Consider the following 14731-nt stretch of genomic DNA (forward strand, 5'->3'; position numbering starts at 1 on the left):
GCTCGATAATATTTAGTGTTTGTTTTTACAGAGAGGTTTAAACACATTCACATAGTGATGCGTAGGAAGTAAAGAAGATTATCTAAAATTTCTGTTTCCGGCATTTTACTGTAAACATGTCATTCGTCCCTAAACAAGTATACAGTTGGATGAAATGTTCTTTTCTTTGGCCAAGGAGAAAAGAAGGACAAGTCCCAGAGAGGCTGCGTGTGACTGCACATAGTATAATAAATATGAGATCATGAAATTTAAATACATAAATTAGAAAAGTCCTTGAAATGCTCAGAAAAAATCATTTTTACCATCTACTAGCTCCAGAACAGTGACTAAATGGACCTTTAGGTGAGATTGTGTCGTCAGCTGCTGTTTACAAAGTCATGAATGAACCCTGTATGGAAAACCCCCACCACACCATCTGCTAATAAAGGCGACGTAAAACGAACTATAACAAATATTTACAGATACTATCTGACTCAGGTTTGGTGTTTGTTCATATCTGCATCCTGGCATAATATTCCCCATATCGAATCTAGTGCATCTTTTGTTTGCTAACCCTTTTTGCCTCCATCTGACAGAATGTCCTGTTCTGTGATAGCATGGCACAGCAGCGACAGCTGCCTCCCTCCCAGTTGCATGGTCCTGTTTTAAAAATGCTATGCTCCGACACAAAGACAGATTTGATAGTAGAGGAGGTGTTTGATAAGAACGTAGCTGTGCCTGTTTTATTTGTGATTGTACTTATTGTTGTTTACCATTCTTTCCTTCCCTCTTTTTCTGTCTTTATACTTTCATGTGCATTTCTTCTGTTCGTTTCTTATCTTCTGCATTTATCTCCCTCTGTTCTCTACGCCGTCATCTTTCTCAATCTTTCATCGACACATTACTCTCACCTCCTTTACGCTCCTTCATTTTCTTCCTCTCGTCTCCTATTCGTCTATCTTTCCTCTTCCATCTCCTTCCTTCCTCTTCCTCTCCCCTCATCAGGTCTTTGAGTCAGGGCAGCACCAACTCCAACATGCTGGACGTGCAGGGCGGCGCCCATAAGAAGCGAGTACGCCGCAGCTCGCTCCTCAACGCTAAGAAGCTGTACGAAGACGCCCAGATGGCCAGAAAGGTGAAGCAGTACCTCTCCAACATGACGGTGGAGAACGACGAGGAGAAACACCAGATCATGTCCCTGCAGTGTGAGCCCACCTACAGCACCTGTGAGTAACACAAACTGAGTGAACCTATTTTTCATCAGTATATACAGTATATTTTCTGTGGCATGAGTTAATTATGGATTAGTTAGAAATAAATCTTTCTATGTCCGTAGATGATAAAGCTTCTGACTCTCACCCGACCTGGTGCACACATCAGTAAAACATACATTGGCTTGCACTGCCACCTAGTGTACTTGCAACTGCAAGACAGATCGATTTTCTGGTTTCTGCCGAGGCCTTGAAAGCCTTAAAACGTATGAAAAATGTGATATCATTTTAAAAATCTAATTTAGATAGATCTTGGAAACAGATTGAACAAAGAGCCCAGAAATAAGGTTCCCATATACTGTACATCTGACACATCTGATGTTAATGTAAAACTCACTTTCCTTTATTATATTATATTAATATTTGTAAAAAAATATGTATCCACTTGAGAGAGGTATTGCCTTTTTGACTTTGATATTTCCCAGCATCTTCAAAAAGATTGAAATGGTAGATGTTTTAAAGTCATTCTGTTTTGTTTATACATGTTTTTTCTTCTTCCTGTGGTTGTAGTGTCTAAGAACTTGAGTGAGAGACGATCCACCAAGTCGGACATGTCTCCGGTGTCTCTGCGGTCGGCTCTGCCCTCGGGGAAAGCGCAAAACAGGGTGTCACAAGTCCTTCAGGTCCAGGTCCCCCTGAACCCTCTACGGAAGAAGAGCACCGCCAAGGACATAGGCCAACCTAGTAAGCACACTGGCACTATACTGTTAGTGGAAGAAATCCCAGTTCTGTATTCTGACAGGTGTAACAGAGCCCCGGGTACATTTACTTTTCTGCAACTTTGTTCTCTTTCGCTTTTTTTCCCCAGACTCCAACTCTCCCCAGGTGGTGAAGAAACCTCCGGTGAACTCGTCAGAGTCGGAGTGGAGCGCCAAGAGACCGTCTGATGACACCGTCTCCATCATCTCCTCGCTTCACTCCAGCCCCACGGTGTCGCCACAGGGCTCCCCACGCAAAGGTCAGTTACAGAAACTGTATGTTTTTATGTGATAGGATGAAAAGGAGCTACGTTACCCTCGGTGAAGAGCTGGAGTAGATTCAGTGAGACAGTCACCTCTAAGCGGAGCTGTGAAACTCCGATGTTAATCTCACTCAGAGAGTTACTCAGAAACCATGTCTGGGTATCGGTACTTGCTACCTTTAAGATATTGACGGAAATAACCCAGTACAAGTAGTACTATCGAAACTTCTCCAGTCAAACGATACCTGTAATCAATCCTTTTTGTGCCCAGAGCGGATTTTTAAAAAAATTGGAGTGTTGTCTTATCTCCCGCTGCATCCTGCTCCAATTTCGCCCTGGTACCGCTCACTCCATGAGTTCGAAGCATGCCTGAATGCGCCCGACCCAGAATGTATCTGTGTATTGCACACGGCGGCTGCGTAGGATGGTTTCAGACTCCTGTTATCCAAACATTTCCAATAACTCCAGAGCGTTGTAAAGTCCAAAAGTCAACAAAAAGAAATTGACAACATGTTTTTATCTGCTTCAGTCCATATTTGTTGGCGTTTAGCCTTTCAGACATAACATTTTCCCTGAGGTCAAAAAAACGTTTTTCTCTCCCACTCTCCGCACATAAAAGACGCACCTGTATTAACGGGGCGGTCTAACAGCAATCAAACGAAACAGACGAGTTATATTCATTAAAGAAACTTTTCCGTCCATGAAAACTTTTAGGATTGCATATTTGTTCCTCTTGTTTTAAGGTGAATAACCTCTCCGATATTCATCTCTCACTTTGCTTTCCTTCCCTCCTTTTCAGTGGGAGGCGTGGCCAAGTCCCACAACTCCAGCCAGATGAACTTGTCGGGATCCTCGTCGTCACTGACCAGCGACGTCAGCACAAAGGCCGGCATCGTCAGCCTGCGGGGCTACGGCATAGGTGGGGCTCTCCTCCACAAGAGGATCCTGCTAATGACCAGGCAGCACAGTCGAGAGAGTAGCAGGGAGAGAGAGAGTCACACAGAGGAGGAGGAAAGAAGTGAAACAGAGAAAGAGGAGATGATGCAGGAGGAGACAGAGGCAGTTCAGAGAAGCTTGTTTCCTTCAGAGCAGAGGAGAGGGAGATCCAGGCAGCAGAACAACTACGGTGCACAGGCAGACGCAGGGCTAATGAGGGTGAGAGCAGGAAGCCCTACACAGACATGGACAGGTACGCATCCCATGGTCCTCATTGGGTCTCCTCCCAGTCGGCCAGAGTTGGGACCCTCACCTCTCTCCCAGCCCCAGTTAAAGAGACCCAGACCCCCAGAGTCCCCCATCAGGACGAGGCTGATGTCACCATTCAGGATACTGAGAGAAAGGAGTCAGTCCAGGGAGAGGCCGATCACAGTCAGGCTGAACGGTGGGGAGGAAACCGGAGAGGTTGTGTCCTCCTCACCTCAGGAAGAGAGACGAGGACAGGCAGAGCAGAGAGCCAGGAGGCCGGTCAGCCCAAACCCCTTCCTCTGGCTCTGCAGGGACAGACACACCAGGAGAAAGACCGTCTGACTCTGAGATAGCCGATAGATCCAGTTATCTGCCGAGTAAAAAACAGTGACAGTGAAGAAAAAACGAAGCTAGAAGTACTTCAGAGAGCATTTTTGTTCATGATCAATGACGTTTATTGAGAAACCATCACACAGCCTGTTTAAGTGATGCCACCACATTTCATTTTCGAAGCACAGAAGCAAGTGTGACTCGAGAGAAAAAGAGTCTCACGTGCACAGTAAATCATTTAACATTCGAAAGCAGATAAGAAAAAAGACATTTCATAAACCATTTCAGTTTGTTCTCTGAGTTCTCCCAACATTTCTTTGTTCGTGGGAATAATCCTGTCAATCTCTGTACGTGCTGCAATGTCACCACCGAACAGCCAGATGTAGCAAAACATGTCATTGTCAAAGCAGAAAGCATATTTAGCACTTTAAAGGGATGGTTTGGGTGTTTTGATGAAACGTCCTTCTACTGAGATCCAATTTTTAAATTAATTTTCTCAAAGAAAAAGATGAATTCATCCTTCCTTTTTGTTGACTGGTGTGACATGCAGTATGTTATTGCCATGTTCATTTAGTTTCCCTGCAGTCACAGCTGATTTATAATATTATATCGTTTAAACTTTGACCCCTAACAGTGTCCTTCACGGTCATAACTTTTAGAAATGGTCAAAACCATATGCTGTAACATGCATTGTACTGTACGTGACATAGAGACAATGACTGAGTGTTAAGACTGAGTGTTATGGATTCTAACAGATTGACAGTGTTTTTGAAGTATATGCTATTAAAAAAGGGCATAGAAACATTAGATTGACTCCCCATTTATATACACATGTTTTAGTTGTAGTTATTCTAGGTGCAGGTTGATTTTAAGTGCAGTGATTGTCCAACATTCCCTTAAAAAAAGTACAATTATCTGCATTCATACTACTGGAAGATGCTTTTAGGTGCTGCCGGTCATTTCTCTTTCTTTACTTTATCTTTTTCTTTATTTCTCTTTGCATCATTGTCCCCTTTTCTTCATTATTATAATCTGCATTGTACTTGATGTTCAAATGTCCTTTATGTTCCTCTCTCCTCTCCTCTGTCCAGGTTACGCTCTCCTACCAGTCGGTAAAGCAGACAACCTGTCGGACTCGAGTCACAGCGAGATCTCGTCCCGCTCCAGTATCTGTTCGGTGGACTCCGTGCCGGCTCCCGGGTTTGACGACCGCTGTAACAGCAGCAACAGGACCTGTACTGCTTCTTCTGCTATTACTACTACAACTACTACTACGACTCCTGTTGCAGTTGCTGAGAGCACAGCGGCGACGCATGCACACTTCAATGCTGATAACAACCAGCCCAGCACAAGGTAATGAAATTCAGTTTATCTCATCTGTCCGGTTAACTTAATTCATTTAGGTTGAGTTGAGTTGTAAGTTTCTTGAGTGCTGCTTGTCTGTTGATACTCACAATAGAATCAGCCGGCAGCTTTTGACTCCTGATACATTGGAGTTTTTTCAAAGTGGGTACTTCTTTTGCAATGCCAAGATACAGATAATACAATCAATGTGTTTACATGCACTCAAGTAACAGGGATACAGTCAGCTTTTGACTACAAAACAGATGTTACAGAAACACTGCAGACTCCATGAAGAGGCTCATTCTAAGCTAAGAAAAACACAACGATTCTTAGTTTCAGGTGATATACACTAAAGAAAACATAGTTATTAATATTATATTTCTGCCAATAGATCCACCTAAATCTTACGCACTGGTCCTTTAAATTTATCTCAACTATAGTAGAAAATCCTCTTCAGTTGAGTGCAGCACTATGTATACAAACTCTGAGATATACTTCTAAAATGCAAAGAGTCTCTTTGGACTTAGATTACTAGAGGACCTGCAAATTCAGTGAAAAGCAGTGTGTAACTGGGGTTGTAATTATTATTAGGGTGGGGGAGAGGAATCACTGACATATGCGCTCCGGATGTTATTAAAATCATTGACCAGCTCAGCACAATATTGAAAACACCCCACCTCCCCTAGAGAAATAAATGTTGTCCGAATGGGGTTAAACTAGGTTGAGGACGTGAGATTTTAGGACTCAGTTTCAACTTGACTGAAGGACATTAACACAAAAACATTCTCCGTCATGACCCCAAATCCTTGGCCGAAAGAAAGACATAATAATGAAAGAGTAAAGTCATGACTCAGGCCTCGAACCGCCACAAACCTTCCCGATGGCCAACCTGAGCAAAACCACCACACGTACACGGTCTGATTTTCCTCTCCCAGCTGGACCCCAATTATGTCCTTTCCTCATTAAAACTAAGAGAACAGGAAGTCGTAAAACGCGGCAGGTTTTTATTAGCGTCCCACTTTTACTGCCCTCCTCGCTCCTCCTTCTCTCCGTTAACAACTTATTGGTTACTGCGCAGGAGGCTTTTTAATCTGGCCGAATAAACAACACACCTTTTTTATTGTCTGCTGTTTGTTTATTGTTCCTCCATGATCAGGCCATTCTGTCTCTTAAAGAGGAGACTATAAAATATTGGCGGACGCAGTAATCTGTCTGCTTCTCTGATATTATATCACCTCGGCAGCCTCGCTGTAAAACACCGGCCCGTTTTATGAAATATGGCTCCGGTTCATTGAGTGTTTGTCCAGTAAAACCGTGTCAGTGAATCAAACTGATGGTTTATGAAAGGCACCTGAGGAGAACAACTTTTTTTTAAAAGCCAGACTGTCAAATATTTGCTTTGTGATTATGTGAAAAGCAAGTGTTCAGACGAGGTTTATTATAGTACACAAAACTGAAACTAAAATGAAAATATGCAGTGAAAAGTATTGTTAGTAAACTGAAAATAAATAAAAAACTACGTCCTTTAAGAAAAACTAAACTGAAACAATATTGCCTCGTTAAAAAACTAGTAAAAATGAACGTAAAGTCATTTCAGGTTACGGAAAAGAGGAGAAAGCATGAATTTCTGTTAACTCTCGTGACGTTGAACCACAGAAATTGGACAGACTTGACCTTCCAGGAGACAGCGCAATGCTGCAATTGCTTTACTAAAGTAGTGCGAAGATTAAACATTCAACATTATGGTCATTCCTACACAATTCTCCAACTTATTTACATAAAGTAGCCTGGACCGCAAATTTATGCCATCTCTCGAGTCGCGCCGCTTCGCCACCAGAATGCATTGCGCGGCTGCTTACATGGACAATGAATGGGAAGCGTGGGAAGGACGGAGCCTGTGAACACGTACCTTTAGTATCGTCAGTCCCATGAGTCACGTGAGTCATTAGTCAGTGAAGTTAACGTCAACCACGACCGTTTCCTAACCCTACTTAAGTGGTTGTGTTGCCTAAACCTAACTTCATGTGAAAACAGAAGTTTAATTTGAAAGGACATTATGCATGTGACAAGTGTATATTGACACGCCGTCCCTGGTCCGTCCAAAAGTAACGCAAGAGTGGTACCCTGTACGTCGGCCTCCAGTGCTGAGGGGCACTAACCAAACGGCGGTATTTGACGAGTTGGGAGTGAGGTTGTGTTGGTTTTATGATTTTATACAGTAACACGAGTATATTTAATTCATTCTTTCACTCTCTTTCATCTGCAGTAGTTCCTCGTCGTTTGCTCGAGGATACGTATCGCGAGCCTCCACCTTCACCTCCTCCATCTCGACGGAGGAGCTGACCCCGGACCACACCTCTCTGGACTCGGTGGGCGACAGCGGCCGCGGCAGCTGGACGTCCTGCTCCTCCAACTCCCACGACTCCTTCCAGAGCCTCCCCGCCTCCTCCTGCCGGCCCTGGGACCACGGCATCCACGGGCACCCGCTCTCCCTCCCGCACACGCACCTGGGCGGCTTCAAGCACACGCAGCTGGCCGGGCCCATAGCGGAGGTCGACGGCGCCGGTCACGCGTGGACAAACGAGGACGCCACGAAGCATCACTCGAGAAACTCCAGCTCGGATCTGTCCACTCAGTCGCGGCAGAGCTGGGCGTCGTCCAGCTCGCTGTCGGACACCTACGAGGGGAATTACGGCACGATAAAGCGGCGAAACACCTCGGAGAACCCCTCCTCGCCAACCAACGAGGAAGGAAGGCAAAGCACAGACCCCGTCTACAAAACGGTGACGTCGAGCACAGAGAAAGGCCTGATGGGTGAGGGCTCAGGATGCGAGTTTGATTCCCTGTAGACACAGTGTGACCTGAGGGGTTGTCTAGAGAGTTACAGTAGAAAGCAGTCCTCCCATTTAAGGCTTTGTTCGTAAAGCTATACAGAGCGTCACGAGCCAGGATGGTCGTCTATATTTTACATTAGACTTACAGGCAGTTAGTTAAGTCTGAATTACTGCAGCTTTCTGTTATTGTCTAGTGCACTTTGGCATTTTTTAGATCTCATTCTGCAGTTTCCTAGATTTATGAGGATAGCAAAAGATTTATTAATGTTAGTAGTTTTAGTATTAGTAGTATTATTATTTATTAGTAGTGGTGATAGTAGTAGTAGTAGTAGTAGTAGTAGTAGGGGAGGGTGAAGACAGTGTTGTGTCCACTGACCAAAACAATCAGTCAGTGAATCTATTAGTAAATCAACGGAAAATGAATTGACAGAAATGTTGATAATCGATCAATCGTTTAAGTCAATCATTTTCTGCTTCCAGCTTCTCAAATGTGAGAAACAAAATAAGTAATGCCGATGGGTATTTTTCACTATTTTCTAATGTTTTTAAAGACCCAAACGATTAATCGATTAATCTGGTAACTAATTGACGGATTATTCAACAATGAAAGTGATCATTAGTTCATTAGCTCTAGTTCATCCATCTCATCGGTGTTATATTTTTCTTTTGATTTCCAACACGTTTTGGTGCATGTATAGTCGTGTATTGTGGTAGTGAAACATCACATTGATTTAATTTCTCCATCATTTTCTTTTGTTTCTCCCCGCACACCTCCTTTTCAACTTCCTTTTGCAACTTCTTCACCCCCTTACTCCCCTCCTCCTTTTGCTCCACCCCTCCTTTCTTTTGATGCACACCTCCACCCAGTGTACTGTGTCACATCCCCCGCCAAGGATGAGCGTTACCGAGCTCCTCCTCCCACCCCTCCAGGCTACCAGGGTCTGGCTCTGGGGGATCTCGGCCTCACAGACGGAGTAGTAGGTGGGCCAGGAGGTCTCCTCCCCAGGCCTCCTCACCTCCGACCTCCAGACTACAGCGTGGCGCTGCAGAGGAGCAAACTCCTGCAGAGCCCCGGAGCGGCCGGCGGTCTGGCTGAAGCGCGGAGGCTGGCCGGGAACCATCTCCTCCACCACCAAGACGCCCGGACGGCCGGCTCCACGCAGGGCCGCTCCAGACCGCCCAGCATTTGCCTCCCGACACAGGAGCTGGCTGACAGTGAGGACGGTACGTCCCACAGGATGGTGACATCATAAAGCACCACTCAGCAGCATTTTAAGGAGTTAACCAGTCGTATAAAAACAAACCCAAATCCGTAATAATTATATTAATAACTGGTTTTCCATCATGCTCTCAAACGTTGGCCGGCATGATCAGGAAACGGATATTAAATTGCTTTCTATATTAAAAAGGTCTCAAAAGGACCAGTGTGTAACAATTAAGGGGATCTATTGGCAGAAATGGAATTTAATATTAATAAGTATGTTTTCTTTAGTGTATAATCACCTGATAATAAGAACCGTTATGTTTTCATTACCTTAGAATGAGCCGTTTATATCAGAGGGAGCGGGTCCTCTTCAAGGAGTCCACCATGTTGCACCGCCAGGTTTCTACAGTAGCCCAGAACGGACAAACCAAACACTGTTAACTTTTCCTGCTTGGGCCAAAGTCGATAACGTTACTTGCTCCCGTCGCCGCTGCTCTCTCTCTCTCTTGCTTCACCACTCACTTCCCACGTACACACACACTCTAAGTAGACTCTTACCAGACTCTTCGTGGCGAAAAATACAAGAACATGCAAGGACAACTGAAAACAGAGAAGACACATGAATTGTTGGCAGGAAACAGCGGTCCGTTTTTAGTCGTAGCCGAGAGATCATTTACACTAAAAGAAAGGGGAAAATTTGGAGGTGTTATTTATAGGTTGCTATGCAATGATTTTACTGGTCCGGCCCACTTGAGATCAAATTGGGCTGCTTGTGGCCCACGAACTAAAATGAGTTTGAAACCCCTGTCCTACACGCTTGGCACACGGGAGAAGTTTCAGTTGGTTGCAGTCTGCAACCTCACTACTAGAAGCCACCAAATCCTACACACTGCACCTTTAAAAAGTCTAAAATTGAACTTTGTGAACGCTGCAGAAACCTTGTGAAACGTGTTAAATTTATCGCTAACAAACCTGTCGACTCTCTGCCAAACATTGTCCTCTCTTTTCTTTTCCAGATGAACAAGTGTCAGCGGTGTAAAGACGGTGACGTCACACACACCTTGTCACACATAGACCAAGTCGTGTTGATCAGGCTTTTGGACTAAACTAGCAGCCTGCCGTCGCCACGCATCAGAGCACAGCCCTGTGTGACATCACCACGGACCATAATGCACCTCTCGACCAGACCAGTGGGGTCACGTGACCTCTCGTCTCCACCTCCCAAGACTTGTACAATCATCTCTTTTTCACAAAGCAAAAGAAGAAAAGAAAGATTTTAGATACTTTTTAAAGACTCTTGAACAAAAGCAGAAAAAGGCGGCAGACGGACGTAAAAAAAAAGGACGAATAAACGAAGGAAAGACGATAATGATGAGAAGAAGTCAGCCTCCTTGGAAACAGACCACCATGTACCTCCATTTTGTGCTCCAAGCTCTCTTATTTAGCGGTGTTTCACGTTGTTTTTTACAGTTTTAAAATGTTGTACAGCGATTTTTTTTTCTTATTTTTATTTGCATTTCTGAGCTTTGCAAAATTTTATGTGAGACTAGTGAGGAGGAGGAGGAGGAGGAGCAGACAAAGGGACAGAAAGCTGTCGTCAGTATTACGATGAACGTCAGCTCGTAGGGGATTTTTTTTTTTATAGTTTTCTCAAAAGAAGATGAATGTAGATGAATAAGAGACAAGAAAAAACAGATTTTTTGATTTTTTTTTTAGGTCTTCATGGGCCTCTATCAAACCCTGGCACTGATGATGTATATTTACGTAAATAACATCAGTTCCCACACAAACAAACCAAACGGAAACCACGTTTTCCACTCCTCCTAGGGAGGTGAAAAAGATAAATGAACCTCCTGACCTAGCAGAGAGCCCATCAGTTTGTGTTTACCACTTTGTTTTATAGAGAAAAAAAAGGACAAACAGCATCTCTCAGGCAGTCGTGTGTCTCCGTGTCGCGCTCTCCGCCTCTCCACGCCACCTCTCTTATTGCTCGTTCAGTCTGACGCGAGGTACTTTAGCGGCATGCTGCCTCCTGGATGTTCTATAAAAACTGTATTATAACTCGTTTTTAATGAGCTGAAGAACAAATGCCTCGCTGCTTCCTGTAGAGTAAAACGCGTGTCGTTATTTTATTGCAGCAGCTATAATAAAACGATAAATTAGCACTGTGTGGTCGCACAACGTGCATGCATATACACACACACACACACACACACACACCAGAATAGATGGTGTGCATAAAGACAAAAGGACAGTGTTTACACCGACGCTTACACATTTTTGTTTACAGTGTTTATTGAATTACGAGCTGAGATGTTAAAAGTATAATGCTTTAGGTTCATTTGACCTTGTAAATTTGTTTATAAAGCAGCAGGAATATGAGATGCGGCGTAAACTTTGACTATGTGCTCACAGTGTACCTCTCGTATCGGTTTTTTGCTTATTTAAAAAGAGAACGAGCAACAAAAAAACTAGTCGACAGATAATGTATTTTAACGCCTGGCTTGCATCTCCATTCCATGTTCATAGTACATTTTGTAGAATATTTAAAGGATTTGCTTGGAAAAATTGTCTATTTGTATTGAAAGCAGAAGCAAATTTGTACATTCTGAGTAATGTTTTGGAGAAAAAAAAATAGTTTTTAATTGTGTTTTATCTGCAGTGCAGCAGGGGTGTAACTGGAATTAGACGTTCTTCTCTTCTCCTTCTGCTGTCTGTCCGTCTCGCGCTCTGTGACCCTTCTTTTATATTGTTTTGCCACACAAAGACTTGAAATGATTACTGCTAATATATACATGGCATATATATGAATTTATACATATATTTTTCTTTTTTTCTTTGCCATAAATTAATGTCATGTATAGATGAGAGAAGAGAGTCCTCTATAAAGGCTATTTTTGAATATTTTTGTTATAAGAAATAACCCGAGGTTGTGATCGCCCTGTTTTTAATTTGGGGGGCGGGAGTCTTTTAAGGAATTTCTGTTAGTTCATGACTTGTTTTCTCCCCTCACACTCTGTTTGTTGGTGCCATTTCTGCTCTAACTATAATCGTAATTGCTGCTGTGTTTTGGGATATGTGTGTTGTGGAATTATATTTGCGAGGTTGTGATCAACATAGCTTTTTTTTTTTTTTTTTAAATCCCATTTTGATTTGGGGCGTACAGCACATGAGGAAAGGCTCAGAAGTCATTTCCTATAAAAGCCCTGCTTAGTTTGCGGCGTTGATTGCTCCCCCGCCTGCGGAAAGGTGCCATCGGTTTTATGGCATTCAAACTCCGTCTGGATGATTGAACGGAGTTGTTTGATGCTATTATATCTCAGTGTGTTTGAATTGAACGGAACAAGCCCTGCCACGACACCGTGTCTAGTGTCGTCTCCCGTTTCCCCTCTCAGCCCTGTCAACTCAGCAGGATTTTAAACTTTCAACCTCACTGTATACTCCTTTATTAGATATCACTCCACTGCTTAAGGGTTTTATATGAATCATGAGAATCATGAGTACCCACTGTGACCCTCACCCTGCTCCCTTTTTAAAACAATCTTGATACTTCGAAACAGACTGAGAGTCAGAAACTGACAATTCCTCTTTTTTTTGCACAACTGTATTCCTCAGATTCTAAACCATAAAGTATTAATGTTCTGCATGGATGGATCATTTAAATGCTCCTTCCAAGTGTTGGCCCAGATGTTATGAATAACACAGATCTTAGTCAGAAGTCAGAGGAAACTATACATATATTAGGGCTGTCAATTGATCGAAATATTTAATCGCGTTAAATGTACTTTAAAGGGAGATTTGTCAAGTATTTAATACTCTTATCAACATGGGAGTGGACAAATATGCTTGCTTTATGCAAATGTATGTGTATATTTATTATTGGAAATCAATTAACAACACAAAACAGTGAGAAATATTGTCCAGGAACCCTCACAGGTACTACATTTAGCATAACAAATATGCTCAAATCATAACATGGCAAACTGCAGCCCAACAGGCAACAACAGCTGTCAGTGTGTCAGTGTGCTGACTTGACTGTGACTTGCCCCAAACTGCATGTGATTATCATAAAGTGGCCATGTCTGTAAAGGGGAGACTCGCTACAACCTAAAAATTGCAAGTTAATGTGTTAAAAAAATTAGTGGCGTTAAAACAAATTTGCGTTATCGCATAAACTTTGACAGCCCTAATATATAACATACCTGCTTGGAATGAGAGTTAAACATCAGGCAACCTTTTTGTTTTGTTGTGTTTTTTTTAGTCGATTAGACTGTTATCAGCCCATTAAATATTAATTATCGGTCACTAAAACCACCATAGATATGGGTCAATAGGGGCCTACTAAGCCTACTAGTAGGTTTTATCATCTATTCTCTTGATCGATCACCGAAAGATCGTATAAAAGAACACGACAGTGACCTTTAGCTTCCGTAGTAATTATGACAGGAGCAGAAGCGGAAGTCGGGCGCTGTAGTATAGACAGTGTTAAACTCCATCTGGGGTCGAGGTCGGGGGCGACCCTAAACTTAACTAAGTGGTTTTCTTGCCTAAACCTAAGAAGGCTTTTTGTCTGTGGTCAGAACATAACGTTTCATTCACGTTTACAATATAGTAGGCCCCTATTGACCCACATCTATGGTGCTTATAGCGATAACGCCTGTTTAATGGCCTGATAACAGTCAAATCTTTTTTTTCTTTCTCCATAAAGTTGTACAGAATTTTGTAATGAAACTCTGCACATATTAGACATTTGTTTTATTCCTCTAGTGCTCTATAAGCACTCCAAAAGGCTACATTTTTTGTTAATATTTTTGTTTTTTTCATCTTTCAGGGCTAAATTTAATTTAGTAATAATCTTCTCTTCTCCCGACTCTACATACAGGAGGTATGTTTAGGTGGAGGATCTGGCAGTGAGCAGCTCTTTGCACTGTGAACACAACATGTCAGTGTTTTTAGCAACAGACGATGAACTCTCCAACAGCTTGATGAAAATATCTGGCTGATTGTAAATTCACCCCAACGCCCCCCCCCCCCCTCCACCCCCCATGTGTCCTGCCATGTTACCTGGAATGCAATAAGAGCGATGTGAATGTGTTTTATGTAGACATCTTTTTTTGGCATTACAGCAGAAATGCACAACAATAAGCTTCAATGTGGTGAGTGTGTGCTGCACAATCTGTACAAAGAGGTATTAACTTGGTCTGTGGCTTAAAGTTTGCTTTCGTCTCACACTTCTCATAGCTGTTGTAACTTATGTCTTTTAGAAAGACAACATGATTTTGCTCGTACGCTTTTTATGTATTTTTTACGAGTGATTGTAAATAGTTGTTATATTTTTGTTTAAGAGAATGTTTAAAAAGGAAAAAAATACCTTTTATTTCTCCAAGTCTACTGATATGAATTTGGACAATGAATAAAATGTTAAGCAGAGACGATTTTGTGTCTTTATTCATGGTTAATTCTTGGTTACTAATAGTTCTCTAAACCAAACCGGGGGGTGTTTGTCTTTGACTTTTCTCTAATTTTGGCTTTTCAATGCTGTTACCTCTTCAGGTCTCTAAAACCTTCCAAAGGAATCAATCAATCATCAGCTGTGTCTCCTTTAAATTTCATTCATACAAGT

The 14731-nt window shown here is 42.6% G+C and overlaps 1 protein-coding gene across 11 annotated transcripts in view; it reads left to right on the forward strand.

The window, feature by feature from the left end:
- rapgef6 (Rap guanine nucleotide exchange factor (GEF) 6) overlaps positions 1 to 14538 on the forward strand; it is a 164159-nt gene extending 149621 nt beyond the window's left edge. For all 11 annotated transcript variants that reach the window (XM_074610890.1, XM_074610894.1, XM_074610889.1 and 8 more), the window contains 8 exons: positions 985 to 1205; positions 1761 to 1934; positions 2059 to 2208; positions 3011 to 3130; positions 4818 to 5079; positions 7337 to 7884; positions 8772 to 9128; positions 10125 to 14538. In XM_074610890.1, the coding sequence (XP_074466991.1) occupies positions 985 to 1205; positions 1761 to 1934; positions 2059 to 2208; positions 3011 to 3130; positions 4818 to 5079; positions 7337 to 7884; positions 8772 to 9128; positions 10125 to 10147 (1855 nt within the window). In that variant the 3' untranslated portion in view covers positions 10148 to 14538. The remainder of the gene's footprint in view (positions 1 to 984; positions 1206 to 1760; positions 1935 to 2058; positions 2209 to 3010; positions 3131 to 4817; positions 5080 to 7336; positions 7885 to 8771; positions 9129 to 10124) is intronic.
- The last annotated feature ends 193 nt before the right edge of the window (positions 14539 to 14731 follow it).

The sequence above is a fragment of the Sebastes fasciatus genome, chromosome 16, assembly GCF_043250625.1.
Source record: "Sebastes fasciatus isolate fSebFas1 chromosome 16, fSebFas1.pri, whole genome shotgun sequence".
Taxonomy (NCBI): Eukaryota; Metazoa; Chordata; class Actinopteri; order Perciformes; family Sebastidae; genus Sebastes; species Sebastes fasciatus.